General features: G+C 43.1%; 1 protein-coding gene across 2 annotated transcripts in view; it reads right to left on the reverse strand.

Annotated features, from left to right (window-relative positions):
* Positions 1-1,770: 1,770 nt before the first annotated feature.
* Positions 1,771-18,239, reverse strand: part of LOC120788999 (kinesin-like protein KIF3C) — a 26,523-nt gene continuing 10,054 nt past the window's right edge. The window contains exons 2-9 of one of the 2 annotated variants that reach the window (XM_040125392.1): positions 8,493-8,594; positions 7,925-8,047; positions 7,634-7,642; positions 5,877-5,995; positions 4,550-4,666; positions 4,134-4,242; positions 2,940-3,085; positions 1,771-1,873 (exon numbers count right to left, since the gene is read on the reverse strand). In XM_040125392.1, coding sequence (XP_039981326.1) covers positions 1,786-1,873; positions 2,940-3,085; positions 4,134-4,242; positions 4,550-4,666; positions 5,877-5,995; positions 7,634-7,642; positions 7,925-8,047; positions 8,493-8,594 — 813 coding nt within the window. In that variant the 3' untranslated portion in view covers positions 1,771-1,785. The remainder of the gene's footprint in view (positions 1,874-2,939; positions 3,086-4,133; positions 4,243-4,549; positions 4,667-5,876; positions 5,996-7,633; positions 7,643-7,924; positions 8,048-8,492; positions 8,595-18,239) is intronic. The other variant, XM_040125393.1, reaches the window with a different exon arrangement.

Below are 18,239 nucleotides of genomic sequence, written 5' to 3' on the forward strand. Positions count from 1 at the left end.
ACACAATAGAGATGCTGCGGAGTGACCCCGGAGAGCCGTTCCCACCAGACGTCCTAAGAATATGGCTGAGCCGAAGCAGCTCTGTGAGGAAGAACAGTCCAACATTCCTCCTGAAAGTTGCGCAGGTCTGATCCGCAGCTACAGAAATCTCCTGTTTGGATGTTATTGCTGCCAAAGGAAGTCTGAACAGTTATTAAATCCAAGGATTCACTTACTTTTTCCACCGGCACTGTGATAGTTTAATTTATTTCTTGCCACTGTGTGTGTTGAAATAATGTTAATATTACTATACATACACTCTCAGGCCACTTGATTAGGTACACCTATGTAATCTAATACAATCCTGTACAACAGCTCTTCCACATATTCTACCCTTAACAAAACTTACAATGGGCATTTTTTGATTTGGAACTTTCTGAGAAGGTGTTAATTCAACTGAATGTCTATTTCTGAGGTGGTTAGTTAGTGGCTGTGTTGTACTGGGCCGCATTATATTGAAACGTGTTGCCTCCCCCGTCATGGTTTGGAAATGGGGCCGGCAAAACGTTAGAAACACCTCTCAGCGTGATGCAGTCCAGTTCAACACCACTGCAAACTACAACCTCAATAATAAACATATAGGTAAATGAATACGTCCCTGACAGTGTCACTCAAAAACCAAACATTATTGTCTTTTTAAAAGGTAGAAGTTATGGCTGAGTTATGGCTGTTGTATTGGATTGCATTAGATTTTACAGGTACTTAATAAAGTGGTCGCCGAGGCTGAACTACATTGAACCTTGTATTAGCTTTTTCAAAGCCTTTAACCACATTTTATGGTCTTCCTCAAATGAGGGAGTGAGCTAATCTACTTTCATCCCCATCCAGATCCAGAAAAAAGCTAAAAAGCAGACCTTGAGTTCAGGTTTTTTTTTTTGGATGTTTTCCATTGCCCTGGTATAAATAAAAATCCCAGCAAACCGATTTTGGAAGTGTGACATGCCTCGGTATTTTAATTTTTTCTTGAGATCATTTTAAGGCATTTCTTGTAAATGGGACACTGTGGAGGGACAGAGGAGCAGTGCGAGACAACAGGTATCATAAAGGTTTACCTCTTCTGACCAACAGCAGCACGCATCATATGTTATGTCACTATTTTCTACTCCGCTGAACTCCAGGAGCGAACACAGACATAAACTCTCTGAAGAACGGGACTCTTTTACACAGAAAACAGACCAAACCTGCCCCGAAAAAAAAACCAAACACATGAAATATTTACACTGATATCTTACAGGGGACTTTCAGATCTGTATTGGTCACAATGAGAAACACAAACAGGCAATCATACGGCCCTGTATGTACAGTACACACACCCATACGCACACAAACACACACACACACACACACAACAGTCTGGGCAGTGCAGCACTGCAGCCAGTTGTTTAAGAGGATAATCCGAGGCTCTTGGTCTCAAACATGCAGGGAAGAAGGGGAATGGTGGGTCTTTACATCCGTAGGACAGGAGGAACTAGTGTTTTAGAGTTTATGAGGTTCATAAGGTCGTTTACTTTCCTCTCGTGAGATAATTCCCTTGTTAACTGCCCATTAAAGTAGTCTATGACCTCTGAGGGCTTCGGAAGAGGTGGTGGTGTGTGTTTGTGTCCGAGCTCGTAGGCCTCGACGAGAAGTCTTTCAGAGGATCAATGGCCAAAGGCGGAAGAGAAAAAGAGGAGGAGGAAGAGGGGGAGTAAAATAAATAACAATTAAAAAAAAACAACAAAAAAAAAAACCCTACGCACTTAAGCTTTACTGTGCCGCCGAGGGTGTGGCAGTGTGACATGCCTTCAAGGAAACATTAGAAGAGGAGGAAGTGATGGATTTCGGGGTCTGACACCTGCAAAAGAAAAAGGACCAGTAAAAAAAAAAGTTCCGATAAAAATGCAGATGAAGCAAATTCTCTGTCTTTGCATGCGATCTAGACACAGGTTAATAAGATTACCCGGCGGCGTTGAGATTACGGGCTGCTGAGCAAATGAGAGCGAAACCATCAGATTAGGACCGCCTAGAGAGGGTGTGGCTAATCCCGAATAATCCCATTTAAAGATGCACTGACTGTAAAACCATCTACACTCCTCAGATACGGGCTGAACAGTAAAAGCAGCTTTGCACATACAAAATAGCTTCTTATTGTAGATCTACGCCCCCAGTAATACTTGACATTGACATCAGTGGATAATATAGATTATAAAGGATGAATTGTAATAAACACTTTAGCCAATGCAAATGCGAGTATTTACATTTGAGAGTAAGAAACGTCTAATAACACTTTATTGGCTGATATTAGTTGATACTATAGGCTGATTGATACTGGATACCAACTACCAGTATCAATATTTCAGAGTTTAAAAAATCAGATATAATATTTAATTTATCAGCCCATATTTATTCACTTGTTTATTTTTTACATAGACACGTGACATAAACAAACATTTTTGATAAGCATCCCTTAAATTAGGTTTTTTTTAAACAATTTTGATCAAAATATCTACTGAGTTAGTGGGTGGATGCAAAATAAACTTAAAACAAATGTCTGGCATTTCTGCTCTGCAGTTGCTTGTTATTTGTCGGCCAACATATTCATCAACGGGATAAATGAACTGATATCAGACCATATGTCGGCCCGGAGGATTTATCGGTCGAACAATAATCTGAACAATAATCTATACTACTGTATGTAAAATAAATCCTGGCACACAACAAGGCTTAAAAGACTCAAATACAACAAATTATTTTAACCTTGGAAAGAAAAATAAGAACAAAACATTCATCTACATTTTCTACATATTTGGTGACGTACGCAGCGGTGTCGATTTACAGTATTTGCGAAAAGTGGATATTAGAAGACACTATCAGCCTTCTGATCTATCCGTCCGGTTGCGCTAACGGGGGTTTGGGCTCACCAGGAGCGAGACTTGCGGACGCCCCTGTCCTTGGTGGGCGAGTTGTCCACGGAGGAACTTTGGTTCAGCTCTGCCTCCGTCAAGCGATCCAGTGAGGCGGTGTTTGGAGGGGTCATGTCCAGCTCCAGGAACATGATGTTCTCAGCCTGCGCACAGAAACACGCGACAAAATGGAGATGTCTGGTAACAGGTCCCCTTATTTTCCTAAAACGGTGAAAGCACTTTGTGCTTCTTGCTTGTTTTTTTGCTTTGTAAAATATCATTATTAGCTTTTGCAAACGTTTTATCTTTGTTAGCGTAAGGCGATTTTTTTTTTTTATATATTCAAAAATGTTTTATTACCAAAGGAAAGGATTGGTTGCACATTCGTAGACAAGATGTAAAAATTACTTTATTTAACATTTTACTTTAACATTTCAAACGGAAGGCCATTAAACCCTAGAGAAGAATTTGTGTTTGAAAAGTTAGATTAATAAAAGGAAAACCTTTTGTTTTTTTAAATGAAATATTCACACCCAGTAGTCTCCGATGATGGTTTTATAAGTTTGTATTATTTCATTTCAAGCCTTGCCTTCATCTTTGATACTCTAAAGATAGATTTTTAGAGGTAATCCAGCAATTAAGTACATTTCCACAGAGCCTGGGGACTTGAGAGAGACTGGTTTTTTTCAGTCAGGATATGTTGGCCTCTGCCGCTTTGAGTGTTAGTCCCCAGTATGGATCACCCAACTGAGTCTTCAATCAGACTCTCCTCTGGCAATGGTAGTTTTTAATGCAGATTTTCTATTAAAAAACGCGTCATCTCTGAACCCAAGTTGATCTGGAGTCTTGACAAAACTCCACCACAGCCACGAGAGACGTTCACACAAAGTTTTCACAGGTTGAGTTGAACTAGCAAACTGATCTTTGTGTGTAAAACGAGTGGAGTCATTTTTTGGGATCAAAAAAATGCTCAACTTGGCCGGGACCTCGCAATCCCCGCTAATACACCCTGCCTCTTTCCATCGTCAGATACGTTTTACTGCCGCAATTCAAAACCACATCCATTCAGCTTCGTCTCAGGACACGTGAGCCTCAAAATCACGTTTCATTTCATTTTATTATTCACGTCACATAATTGGACGAGAACGTTCAGTCTTACTGGTGTCCTGTAACACCACACAGACACACACACACACCCACACACACACCTACCCTGTATCTGGAGTGGGCTCCCATCGCTATGGCAACCCTGGCGTACTGGCTGATGGGTCGTTTGTATCCGACTGCAGACGCCGGCCGTTTCTTCATCTGCGCGGATTTACTGAACCGAGAAAGAGGAGGCGATCAACAAAATAATCAATTAGAAATCAGTGTTGAAAATGGTCAAATCATGTCAATTTCTAAAGTTTCTACAAAAGATGGTAGATTGCCGTGAAGTATTTCAAGGCTTCTCTGTCTGAGTAGCTTACGGTGGAGGGTGACAGGAAGGTACAGAGAATTGCAAGCGAGAGACGGGAAATGTCACAAAGGTCAAAGGGTCCTGAGCCTTGACCAAAACCACATCCGGCCACTGATCAAACACAACAACCAAACTGGGAAACATCCTAACATCCGATTGGCACGCTGACCTTTCGGCCGGAACAAGAGGCTGAAACTTCCATTGATCCTCCTCGGGGTCAAAGGTCAGTCTGTTCATGATCTTATTCTTCTCCTCCGGGGGGATGAAGTTCTCTATGATCAGATACCTGCATGTACACAGCACACATCACCAGATTGGTTTAGTCTAAGGTCATTTCATCATCATCGTCATCATCATCAGTTGGCACAGACGTTTGTGGGGCTAACGTCCGTTTACTGTAGTGTCTGAATTGTGTGGGGGGTTTTTTCTTCCAGTGTTTTATTTATTTATTTTTTTAAACTCTTTCTTTTACACTGTTCTTACACTGTCACAGTTGCATGGGCGTAATTTTCAATGGGGACAGGGGAGACATGTCCCCCCTGAGTTTTACAGTTTCAGTTTTAACTAGAATGGGGCTCAGCAGAGCGCAGTCCTCCGCCAAGGCCAATGTCAAACAGCATACACCAGACTTCGGAAAGAAAAAAAAAAAACCCTTCAAATTCATAGGAAATGATCTGGATCTGTCCCAATATTTAACGGGTTCTTCCCTGGCCAACGCCCCGTCCCTCCACACAGGTCGGTGCTAATGGGCTAAGTACTTTTTGTGTAATCCTGCTGACAAATAAACACACAAACAGACACGGGTGTAAAACATGACCTCCTTGGCTGAGGTAAATACTCACCAAAATCTCTCATGACACTGTCCTCTTTACCGTTCAGACGTCATAATCCAGTTAGGAGAAAAAAGGTGCTGATCTATTTCGCCTTCAGTTATTACTGCGCATGCCCTTCGTGAGCAGCAGCGAGCGCTGGGTCATAATTTGGTGCCCTGGGCTCTGCCTCCCAGGCCACATACGGGGTGTTCTGACATTGTGATCGGTGGAGCTTGTTTGGGCTAAAAGCAGCTTGTCTGAAAGCTCTGCAGACACTAATCAAAACTCAAAGAAACTGTTATTATTTGATAATTATTAATATTAATAATTATTGTATCAATGTCCTCTTTACTTTTATTTTATTCTATTTTATTTTTATGATTCGTTGTTAGAGATTTAAATCTCATCCCACAATGTTGTCTGTCACTTAAACTAAATGGAATTTCTGCAGTTTGTTAAACTTTTCCTTTGTGGGTTAAGAAATGTAATAAAATAGCCTTCACACAGTTTTTCTCAGTTGAATAACCCTAGAAGTCGTTGTGTATTCAGCATGTCCCGGTATGTGGAAAAATTAAATGCCTACGAATCATGCGTGTATCTAATGTGAGTGTGTGCCGTGTTTGCTGAACCGTCAGAGCCCATCCGCTGATTCTGCTGACTCCCCTGGACGTTGGTTCGACTCACTTGAACTTGAGCTCTCTGGTGAGCTCGTTCTGAGTTTGCTCCAGCTCCTGTCGGCTCCTCACGTGCTCGTCGTTCACGTCCTGGATCTCCGCTTTGATGCACTGGAGCTTGGCATACAGCTAGGAGGAGAGAGATAGAGAGATAGAGAGAAAGAGAGAGAGGGGGGGGGGGCTGTGAGGAGGAGATATGTCGCCCAGCGCAATGCAGTCGCTGATGAACTGGTCTCCAACTCGCTGCAGCTTGGTTGCCTGTGGCAACAGCACCGGAGGCACCGGTGTCTTGAGAAATGGGTAGCCAGCAGGAGCACAGCAACATGGCAGCCCCTACCTCCGTCCAGCTCATTACTCCCCTCTCGCTCCCGCGCTCCCGAGCTTTCACACTGTTCATTCTTTGACCTCGCTCACGGCCGACTGCGTGGGCCTCACGCAAGTAGGTTTATCCCGACTTTAGCCCTGGTCTGGTCTTAGAGATGACACGGCAGTTGAAGTAAACGTTCATGCGGGTCGAATTTGAACATGGCCAAGGGTAAAGCTTTGGAGGAGAATGTGATCAGTAAAAATCAGGTCACAAACTGTATGCCAGGATGCTTTTTTTTTTTTTTTTTTTAGCGTACAAAATTGTTGAAAAACTGATGCTCAGAATTTGATTCATTGTTAAAAAATATGCTTAGAATTGGAATCAGACATTTCACTCTGGGTTTCTTTACATTTTTGCACTTCTCACAAACACAGCATTTCAAAGTAAGAGTGAAATGTGGCCCAGTCGTGCAAAAAAAACTCCAACGTTCGACGTACAGCAGATCCAAATAAATAATGAAAAACGCTACGGTGCCACCGCAAATTTGAAGACGTGCCTATTGCTCCTGCTGCTGTGTGATAACTACAGGTGTTAATTAAACTCAGGGGCAAAAAAACACAGTTGCAGTCGACAAACAGAACACCAGTACCGACGTGGGAGTGAGAGACAGGGCCTGAAAGCAGGCGTCTCATGCCAAAGGCCTGGGAGTTGGCAACCCTGCTGTAGCTATGCCGCGACTAAAGCACCACTATAAATCCTGCTTAAAAAGTACACAGTAGCCATTATCAACCCTCTCCTTCGTTTTGCAGATATCTGATTTGCTCACGAAATGCAATTTGAGTTAGGATGGTAAACAAGGACGTGCTGAAATCTGATTGGCTTTTAATAACTCGCAAACACAAAAAGTTCATCGGTGACCAGTTTTTTTTTCTCAGCCGACACACTGGTTGACCACCTGAACCAAAATTTCTGACTAGTCTCTGAGCGTCACAGGCTGCCCCCATAGCTCTAAATGAGCAGTGTGAAAAACTCTCCATTTCATTCTCCTGCTTTTCCTCACAGTGACAACGCCATGCAGTGCGAGAAGGGTGGAAGGCACACATGTCGCGTTAGGGCATCGGGGGGGGAAAAAAAAAAATCAACACGGGATCATTAGTCACACTGTCATCCGCATTCACACAATGGGGTTTTTTGGGGTTAGTCCTGCTGGCTGGGCGGATGCAACGGATTGGGAAGCGAGAAGAGCAGGGAAGGGCTTACAAGGTCTGGGGTGTATGAGTGTTTCAGGGTTTGCACTGAGGGGTTCAGGCGTGAAATATCGGGAGATCCTGGGCAATTTGACCAGAGAGGGGGAAAACAGACTGAGAAGGTTAGCGTGGGAAGCGTGGACGGAGAGTGATAAAGAGAGACGGAGGGAGGGGAAAAGGTCCGGGGAAAGAAGATGGGACGGCAGGACAAACCTTGAGGTACTGAGATTTAAGCGTGTGTCCGGACGGAGCATGTGTCCGATGCAGGGGTTGATTAGGATCCGGGTCAAGATTCAGGGGTTCAGGGGCGAAAGGGGTAAAGAGGGATATACTCACATTAGGAACAAAAAAGGAAGGTGTGTGTGTGTGTGCGTGTGCGTGTAAAAATACATCGATTTGTCCTTTTCTAAATACAACATTAGGTACATTTGGTGCATGCCTACTGTAATTTGGATTGTGCACATGTGTGATTTTTTGCTGCACGTTACACGATAGATATTTTACCTTCTTGAGTTTCTTGGTCTTGGCCTCCACCTCCTGTTGCAGAGAAGTGAAAGTCTCTCTCAGCTCCAGCGTCTCCTCGTCCTGGACCAGCATCTGCTGCTGCATCTCCCTCTCACTACGCGTCTGAAAGCATTCATTAAAATGTCACCTTCCTGTTCATCAGCGTCGCCCTCTGTTGTCTGCAGTCATTTTGCAAATTTTTTTCCCACGGCATTTCGCGGGTTAAGCTTAACTCTTAAGTCCTGTTGTTATTTTCAGTATTTCACGCTGCAGTTGAATAGAGGCGGTCTCTTTCCCGAAGTCTACTGCTGAAACATTCATGATTATCAACCAAAATATTGTAGGAATCCATATTTTCTTTAAGCAGGGTGCCACCTGAAACCCAGGAGATGCCCACCAAACCGACGGCCCCACGCAGGCCCAGCAGAAGTAGTTAGCACAGTGAAGTACACTGAAGCTATGATGTAAGAAACATGAGTTATTTGCCTTACATGGGATTGGAACACACACACACACAGAAACACAAACACACAGACACACACACACACACAGAAACACACAGGTTTACCTGCTCTGCAATCTCCTGCCGCTTCATCTCCAGCATCTTCTGCTGCTCGTTGGTGTGATCTATGATGTTCTTTCCGCCGACCAGCAGCTTGCTCTCCATGGCCTGAAAAACAACATCAGCAACATTTGGGTGAAGGAATTATGACGACGCTGCGATGTGTCCCCCGTTAACGGCCATGGCGTTTGCAAAAAAACAGTCTTAACATTTGAAGAACTTAGCTTATTTATTTGTACACACAAACTTAAAATTAGTAATCAGCCACTTTGGCTAAAAGCGGCAAACAACAGGAACAGTCTCTTGAGTGCACATCAGATTCCAACTCAAACTCATAAGCAGTTCCTTAAAACATCAGACCTACTAAATAAGTAAAGTTTCACTAATGGAAAGGTACTCACGATTTTACATGAAAAAACACTTCAATGCTGTATGATACTCTACTGAATTATTTTAAATGATTTTTATTCAAATCTGTTATTAACGAGCTGTAATGGATTTTAGGCTCAGAATGTGTTAAAGCGGATAAATTGTTTTGATTTTGTCACCATTTTTATGGGAAAAAAAAAAAAAATTGTAATTTTTTTCAAGAAATAAGTTATAGTTTTATGAGGAAAAGTCGTAATTTTTCAGAAAAAGTCAAACTATTACAAAAAACAGTCTTAACATTTAACATTAAAATTAGTACAAAAATAAAAATAAACACCAACGATGTGCTAAAAAGCCGGAGACAACAGGAACAGACAAACAACTTAACTTCTGAAACAGATTCTAACAACTCAAACTTAACTAAACATAAGCAGTTCCTTAAAACATAACGCAGACCTACTAAATAAGTAAAATTTCACTAATGGAAAGGTACAGGAATCAAGTTGTTTTCCTGAGAAAGGGTCACGATTTTACATGAAAAAAAAGCCGGCACTTCAGCGGCACTGAGGTAGGATGCTGTATGTGTTGATACTCTACTGAATTCAGTGGATTTTAAATGATTTTTATTCAGGGTTTAATCTGTTATTAACGAGCTGTAATGGATTTTAGGCTCAGAGTGTGTTACAGCGGATAAATTGTTTTGATTTTGCCGTGGCAGAAATCCACGTTGCCTCATCATTTTTATGGTAGCATATGAATCGGCCTTGACCAAGAGAAGACCTCCCCATCCTGGCTCACACACCAACAATAAAAGACCATTCAAATTAAAAGAAAAAAAAAAAAATTGGATATTACCAGGTATCAGTTGACTATTATCGAGGTGTCATCACAACCGATAGGGAAAGACGATTTTAATCAATCCAGGAACAATAATAATAAAAAATGCAGCTGGAATTTTATAATAGACAGAAATAAAACCAGAAAAAAATAAACCCGTAAGGGTAAGGATTGCGTGTCTTTCTTGAGGTCAAACAAAGTTCATTGGGACAACTGACAGGTAAGGCTTTGCGTGTGAGTGTGTGTGTGTGGGTTGGAGCTGCTGCAGCCAGTGCAGACTTTGTGCTGATGAGGCAGATGGAGCTGGAAGTGGGCAGCTTAGCCGCGACGCGATGACAGCGTGCCGCGGCCAGCGGCGCTCTGCTGAAACCCTGTGGTGCGTCAGGACCCCGGACATGAATCACTGTGCACAACGTCGCTGCAAACTGCGCTTTCATCGGATAAACACTGCATCAATCATCCTTGTGAAGGTATAGATGTCTCGACAAGTCTGAGATCGTGAGTCCTCACGGACCCGACACAACTCTGCTCCTCCTGCGAAGTGCTTGACCAGACACCAGTAAATAATAAATAATAAAAAAAATAAAACTATGTATGGTTTTTGTGCATTTTTGACTCCAACACATCACATACAGACAAATGCTGCTGCCTACAATCGTAACTGAGTCGTGTTCACAGTGCGGCGGTCGTGTCCCAGTCCGGCTTATTATCGCTGACTTTAGGCTTTTGCTTTTCGTAGGGGGCTGTCTGAACATGTCTGCGTTTCACAGGCAGTTGATTTCTGCAGTTTCCTTTGTGTTTGCCTGACAAATGCCCGGAAACAAAAAAAACACAAACAGTGAGAGGATCGCAGATGAAATACAAGCTGTCAGTTATTCCCAGCTGCTATTGGGCTCTGGTACCTATAAATAAATACAAACAAACAGCGGTGCGCGACCACCCACACTGTCCCCCCTTCTCCTCCTAAACTGCCGCTACTTTCCGTAGTGGTGAGTCTTTGAAGGCGGGTCAAACCCCCCGATCGCTTGCACCTTGAATATATTGTATAGTAGAGAGAAAAGCGGACAAAACCGCTCCGTCAAATCTCAATTCATCTTGAAGCCAACAAAAGCGCTGTGGTTAAGTTTAGGGAAAGACTTTGATCGTGGTGTTGTGTCTGAAGTCATCGCGAGGAAAAAAAAAAAAAAAAAAACCCACAAGAGTATGAAGCAGAGCCGAGCCCCTGGACGCTTGCTCTGTCTGGTGGCGCAGATTTTGTTGCACGTGCACGTTAACTCTGACGAGGAATCATTTTAATTCCATCCCTCTGGTTACAGCATCTCCGGTTACGGTGGAGATTAAAGGGGCCTGGGGTTGAAGTGATGCAATCGCACGCGCACACACACCAACACACACACACACACACACACACACACACACACACACACACACACACACACACACAGGCACTCATGCTGCTCTGCCTATATCTGACAATGAATGATCTCCGTCCTGAGGGCAGAAATATAAAATGAACGTGGAAACGCAAGATGAATGAGAGAGGAGAGACAGGAACAGGAGAGAGAAGGAAAGGAGGGGAAGAAAATGTGAAAAAAGGAGGAGGGGAGAGAAAAAAAAGGGGCCCTCGGAGGGCAAACAGGGGCCAAGGCCATTTTATATTGGCCACATTCCAGTCTCCGGACTTTATACAAAAAGACAGTGTGTGTGTGTGTCAACCGTGTGCAGCTTATACATTCTCTATTACATGCACATACCAAACTGTCCACTTGATTGTATGACCGAACACAAAAACACACACACACACACACACACACACACACACACACACACATACGAAAACTCATGCAGAGAGTACAGTGGAGTCCTTCAGAGAGGATGCGTCTGCAGCAGATCTTTACAGAAAGCCTCTTTGTTTCGAGCCGTCTTTGTGTCCCGTGAATGTATGTGTGTGTGTGTGTGTGTATGTGTGTGTGTGTGTGTGTGTGTGTGTGCCTGGTTTGCTGCTCTTTGTGTTTTGTCATATTCTTTCAGCTTCATTAAAGGGCTGATTCATGTCAGGGATTTTTCTCTCTCATGCATCCAATGTCGCTTCCCCGCTGACAGGCTGGTGAGATACAGTGGCAAGAAAAAGTGCGAGAAACCCTATGGAATCACCGGATCTTCATCTAAGTCACAAGTAAAGACAAACACGATGTGCTAAGCTCGGAACACACAAACAATTATAATCTTTCGTGCCTTTATAAAACGCCCATTAAACGTTCCCAGTGCCGGTGGAAAAAGTAAGTGAGCCCTTGGACTTAATAACCGACTTCAATTACTGGCTGAATGTCCCGTTGCAGCAATAACATCCAAACAGGAGATTTCTGTAGCTGCGGATCAGACCTGCGCAACTTTCAGGAGGAATGTTGGACTGTTCTTCCTCACAGAGCTGCTTCGGCTCAGCCATATTCTTAGGACGTCTGGTGGGAACGGCTCTCCGGGGTCACTCCGCAGCATCTCTATTGGGTTAAGGTCTGGGCCCTGACTGGGCAACTCCGACCGGGTGGCTTGTCTTGGTCTGAAGTCACTCTGTGCTAGATTTACTTCGGCGTTTAGGGTCACTGCCCTGCCACACCACCCAACTTCTTCTGAGCTTCAGCCGGCGGACTGCCGCCCTGGCATCAGCCTGTAAAGCTGCTTTCACACGTTCACTGCAACCCTGAGGTTTTCTAGACATGACCCGGAGGAGCTGTATGTGTGAAAGTGAATGTCCGAACCAGCTGAACCGGACATTAAGCTGACTTATCCTGCTCGCTCCCTAGTACAAGCAACAGCTCCCTAGTACAAAGTCCGATTGAGCCGATGTGTGAATAGAGCCGGTCAGTGTCCGGGGAATTCACAGGGAGCGGGCTGGCGTGTCGATGATGTGTCTATCCCCCCTCCTGCACGCTCTACCCAGGCGCCGCCCCTCGCCTAAACCATATTTCCAGTCTCTGTCTTGGTGCTGCATGTGCGAGGGCAACTCCGGACAATGGCCAGACAGTGATTCTCAGAACACTGTCTGGAGTTCATATGTAGAGACAGCTTCAGATACCTTGATAAGCTTCGGGAATTCATTTTCCCTTCGAAAGATGGCGAGCTGCCGAGGCCCAGAGGCGGCAAAGCGGCCCTACACCGTACTTCACCTCTGGGATGATGTTTTCATGACGGTGATGCGGCAGTGCATTACCGACCACACCAATCGTAGCGCTGTCAGTTCTTACCAAACAATTTAACCTTAGTTCCTTCGATCCAAAAAAGCATTTTCTCTGTGACTCTTTGACGCCATGCTCCATGCAGCCATGCACCATGATTTGTGTATGTTAGACTCATGAACGGAGATCTTAACCAGTTCCATTGATTCCTTTAAGCCTTTAGCTGTTACTCTGAGTGTCTTTTCTTTTTTTTAACCTCACTGACCATTCTGGTTTGTGCCTTCGGAGTCGTCATGGCTCGTCGGCCACTTCTAGGGACGGTTTTTCTAACTGTGAACGGATGAGCATCTCAACTCTTTGAGATGGCCTTGTAACCCTTTCAGGCTTTATACAAATCAACAATCCTTGATCGTTAAGTCTTCTGAGATCTCTGGCTCACATCAGCGGAGGATTTTGAATGTTTGAGTGATGTTTTCGACATGGACAAGAACAGCACAATAATTTGTGTGTCATCAGTTAAAAAATAGATTGTGTTTGTTCATTATTGTATCTCAGACGAAGACCTGACCATATTTTAAGACAAATTTACACTTAAATGCAGGTAATTCCAAAGGGTTCACTAACTTTTTCTTGCCACTGTAGATGCTAATCCCTCATACACAGGCTTTTACACTGCAGGCTATGAATGGTTGATGACTTAAATGGACACTTGACACAAATTCGTGTTTTATATTCATCTAATTATGACAAGTTACACTGAGTCTCACTGGGTTCACGAAACGCTGTCAAAACCCCGATTACATAAATTCACAAACGTCCAATTAAAATCGAACACTGTTTTGTTGTATTGTACATATCCCCGGGTTATCCTATAAAAACAGCTCGCAGTCATTGAGTTTATGAGAGGAAACAAGTGCACTTCTCCTGCACTAAGCTTCAGCTTTGTGCTCTGCTTTGAACCAAAAAGTGCCATGTTTTTTTTACCCCTGAAACAAGTTCAGGAAAAAGATTCGCATCAGGCTCTGATGAAGGTTCCACGTCAGCAGTTTTGTCACTACATCGGATGTAAATAAAATTCACCACACTGATCGAGGCATGAAGGGACTCTTGAGCTCCCCCCCCCCCTGTCCTTTTCCTGAACTTGCTTTGGGGAAACAAACGGTTTGCTAGCATGGTTAGCAATTATCCCATGCTGAAATCACGCTGTGCTCTTAGCTAGTATTAGCTACGGACTCGCTCGTGGTTAACTGGGTGCTAACAGCTTGCGTTTCATTTACTTTTAATGCTACATTATCACTGCAGAAGCTTTGACCCTAACTGGAAAATTTCTATAATTGCAGTTAATACAACTCTCATGACTGTGCGTTAAGTGCAATGGCAATTAGCTTTTCTTAGCATCAAGACTGGAGGCGGGGAAAAAAAAGCTGGCCTGACTCTGTCCAAAGTTCAACAATACACCACTCTAAAACTAACTTGAAATTTAAATCTACCATTTTGAAATATATACAAATTTAATCTTCCGTTGACTTAATATGACATTTGCGAGGAAATTAACTTATCCTGGAATTTACTGCCATTACTGGGGTCATGAGTTCCCACTGCAGATTTCCCATTACAGTTTTCAATCAGGTCTCGGATAAATTAAGAAGTAAAAAAGCTCAACATAAATTCCAGACTCAGGATATTGACATTTTGAAACCGACAGCGCTTCTTTCAAAGCAGCAACAGGAACAAGTAAGAACAACTGGAGGAGGAGAGGGAGCGGTGACTCAGTGAAGAGTCCAAATGACCTTTAGTCACATGACAGACGACTCACTTGTGAATCGAGTCATTACGCAAACAAACACACACACACACACACACACACACACACACACACACACACTCACACACACACACACACACACACACACACACACACACACACACACACACACACACAGAGAGAGAGAGAGAGAGAAAGAGGGAGATGAAGTCAAGATGTTTGATGCTCTAAAGGTCACAGCAAAGTTTAATTTGTCCACCATGTCATTATAAACCTTCCTGTAACAACTGGCCTGGCTGTCTCGCTGTTTTTACTGTAATTGCTTAGACAGTAAAGCAGCTCTCATATGCTTCATTTGTGAGCAATTTGGATTCTGAACTATTTTTCACTGATTAATGACACTCATAGCTATTCCACAATAAGAAGAAGAAAAAAATTTCATGTTAAAGTTTCCATTTAAGAGCTCGATGGGCCAAAACATACAGCATTTCTTTATTCTGCTGCAGAACAATGGAATAATCTTCAGGCCTAAAGTTGGTCACATCATAGAGTTTCTTCAAGGATAGTTTCTCACTAATTTGTAGTTTTATTTTTATTATGCGGAGATCTCGGACAAAGCTACTCGGTGCTACTCGGTTCGCCGTTGTGCACACGAGGGGACACAAGTTAGGGTTTTTTTTCGAGCTGCAAGAGCATTAAGGGGCCTTGACGATTATTTATCACTGCTGGCTGTTAGATCTTTTGTATACACTTTCATTCCATGTGTAGGAATGGAAGTGTTAAGGGGCATGGAAAGATAATAGTCTAGTGAAGTACCTTAAATTTGTACTAAACTAAATGTATTTATTTCCATTCCACCCATGCAACAGTGTGTGTGTCAGTTGCAGTGGGAGTATTTATATCATTACACATAGATGATCATTATAATCCACTATACTGCATGTACTACAATCACATGTAGTCTGGCGACATATATTTTAGTATTTGTATTTTCTGAGCTGTAGAGTCTGCAGGTCGACAACTAAAAGGTGAAAAAGAAAACACTGAGGCGTTTATAAAGACATTACACTTTTCCAGAGTGCATGTGTGTGAGTGCCAGCCTGCATATTTGTGTGTGAGATGTATAATCTGCCCATAAGTGCGTGCTCAAATTCTTTTGGCTGTGACTGATTCATTTCCTGACGGGAAAGTGAGGAGAATGGGAAGTGCTGCATATCGAGCTGGCTCGTCCGCATCAGCCAGCCAATCCCGGCGTGGCCGGGTGCCTGCTGGGAGCGAGCGGGCTATAAATACAATGTGACGACAACAGGTCTCGTGTGCGATGCCAGAGGGACAGAGAGCTCGCCGGGGAGGGACAGAAGCACAGAAGAAGAGAGGGAGAGGTAAAAAAGGAAAAGACAAGAGACGCAGAGCCCGAAAGAGGAGAGAGAAGAAAGGTCAGGCAATCTCTGAGAATCTGTTTCACATCAGTCCTGGTCGATGCAGGAGGCACTTTAGGAGCCACAACATAAAGCCTAAAATCTCATTACCATTCACTTACTGTCAGTCACCGCCTGCATCTAACAAACACACGAGGGAGATCCAGTGAGTGATGCAATCAGCAGATCCCGACCCACAGATTAACCCGGAAAACATCCCCTTATCCTGCCGGATGAAACTTAATATTTCATCCATACACATAATATGTGTATGGTTTTTATTTATTTGTTGAAAGAAAGAAAAAAAAACCTCCAAACAGTCTACTGAGCTTTGATATAAGATTTTCTTTTAAGGAGAAATCAGGATCATGATAAAGATGCTCATATTGTTTTGTTTTTAAAAAAAATATAATTTAAATGTCAGCCTTTAAATGGCAGTTTAAAATTAAGAGAAGAGTGTGTGCTACAGGTGTATAACAAAACGATTTTGGTATGTTTTTCAAGTAGAATACTCCATAGAATAGAAATCACATAAGATACAGAACCAAACGCGTTTTTTGTAAAGCAACTTCGGTTTAGCAGCAGAAGTTTGGTTAACGGTGCCGCAAGTTTAAAGCACTACTTCAGCATTTTGGGAAATATGCTCATCCTGTTTGGATTTCTTGCAGAGCGTTAGATGGGAATATTGATACCATTAATACTGGTGAGTATGAAGATTCAGCCGGCAGCCGCTTTTGCTTAGCTTAGCGTGGAGACTGGAAATAGGGGGAGACAGCTCATGTAAAAAAACACAACATGTAGGTTTCACACTTCTGTTTTTGTGCACGTTAGACAATCAAGATGTAAAGTGTTAATTAGTGAGCTTGATGAGGTGCTGGTGGATATTTTTTACCTTTGTACAGAGGCAGACTCGTCTTTGTGCTAAGCTAAGCTAACCAGCATATCATATTGAACAGACAGAAACGAGGGTGGTATTGAAGAGAGCAATTTCCAAAATATCAAACTATTCCTTTAAGATGAAAACAAGACGCCTTTGGAGGTTTGTTTTTAACTAATCTTATGCACTGAAGTCTTTACACAGCTCGTACAAAAACGGTCAAATTAATTATTCATATGTTTTGATAATTGTTCTGCATATTTTATGAGGCTACAGTGGTTACATTAGCAAAATATTGTAATATTTTAGCAAAATATTACATTTCACATCCAACCTAAAAAGCCATTTTCACTTTCCATGCCTTGGGAGATAAACATACAGTATATTTAATATTTTACGTTCACGTGATGAGATTTTTCTGTCTCTGTATTTGTTTGTCTCCTTGAGACAGAGGAGTGTGTCTGGTTTAAGAACCGGCTCTGCTTTCTCCACTGATCCCATGACTTAAAATGAAACCACACGTGGACATCACATATACACACAAACACAAACACACACAACACGTATGAAAAACACACACTGACGAACACAGTTTTTTCATCAATATTTCAGTGATGCAGCCCTCCGTGCTAAAAGATGGAGAGCAGCGATGAGCTCTTTTCTGCTTATCAGCGTGCTACGCACACCCACGCACACGCACACACACACACACACACGCGCGCGCACACCACGCGCCTCCCTCTCTCTGTCCAGGCTTTTTTCTCCGCTAATTAGACAGGAAGGCAGCTATATAAACAGGAAACAGACATTCTATCCATAAAGCCATGCATGTACGTACGCGCCTATGTGTGTGTGTGTGTGTGTCTGTCTGTGTGTGTGTGTGTGTGTGTGTGTGTGTGTGTGTGTGTGTGTGTGTGTGTGTGTGTGTGTGTGTCTGTGTGTGTGTGTGTGTGTGTGTGTGTGTGTGTGTGTGTGTGTGTGTGTGTGTGTGTGTGTGTGTGTGTGTGTGTGTGTGTGTGTGTGTGTGTGTGTGTGTGTTATGCTGGCAATTTTTTTCCTATTTCCAGCGGGCATTGTTGTTGACCATGCACTCCGATTGGCTGAACTTCAGCTGGCAGGATGTAGGAAAAACCTTAATGCACAGTCTGTGTCAATTCCGCCGATAACAAGAGACAGTGAAAGACTAGGAGATGAATCAATGGTCCCCGTCAGTTTATGTTATGTGACCGGTCGTAGTTCAAATCATATGTGCTGATCTAGAAACATCCGCGATGTCCAGAGATATATGCGACGTGAGCGCGTAGCATATATTTC

Source organism: Xiphias gladius, chromosome 4, assembly GCF_016859285.1.
Source record: "Xiphias gladius isolate SHS-SW01 ecotype Sanya breed wild chromosome 4, ASM1685928v1, whole genome shotgun sequence".
In the NCBI taxonomy this organism is placed as follows: Eukaryota; Metazoa; Chordata; class Actinopteri; order Istiophoriformes; family Xiphiidae; genus Xiphias; species Xiphias gladius.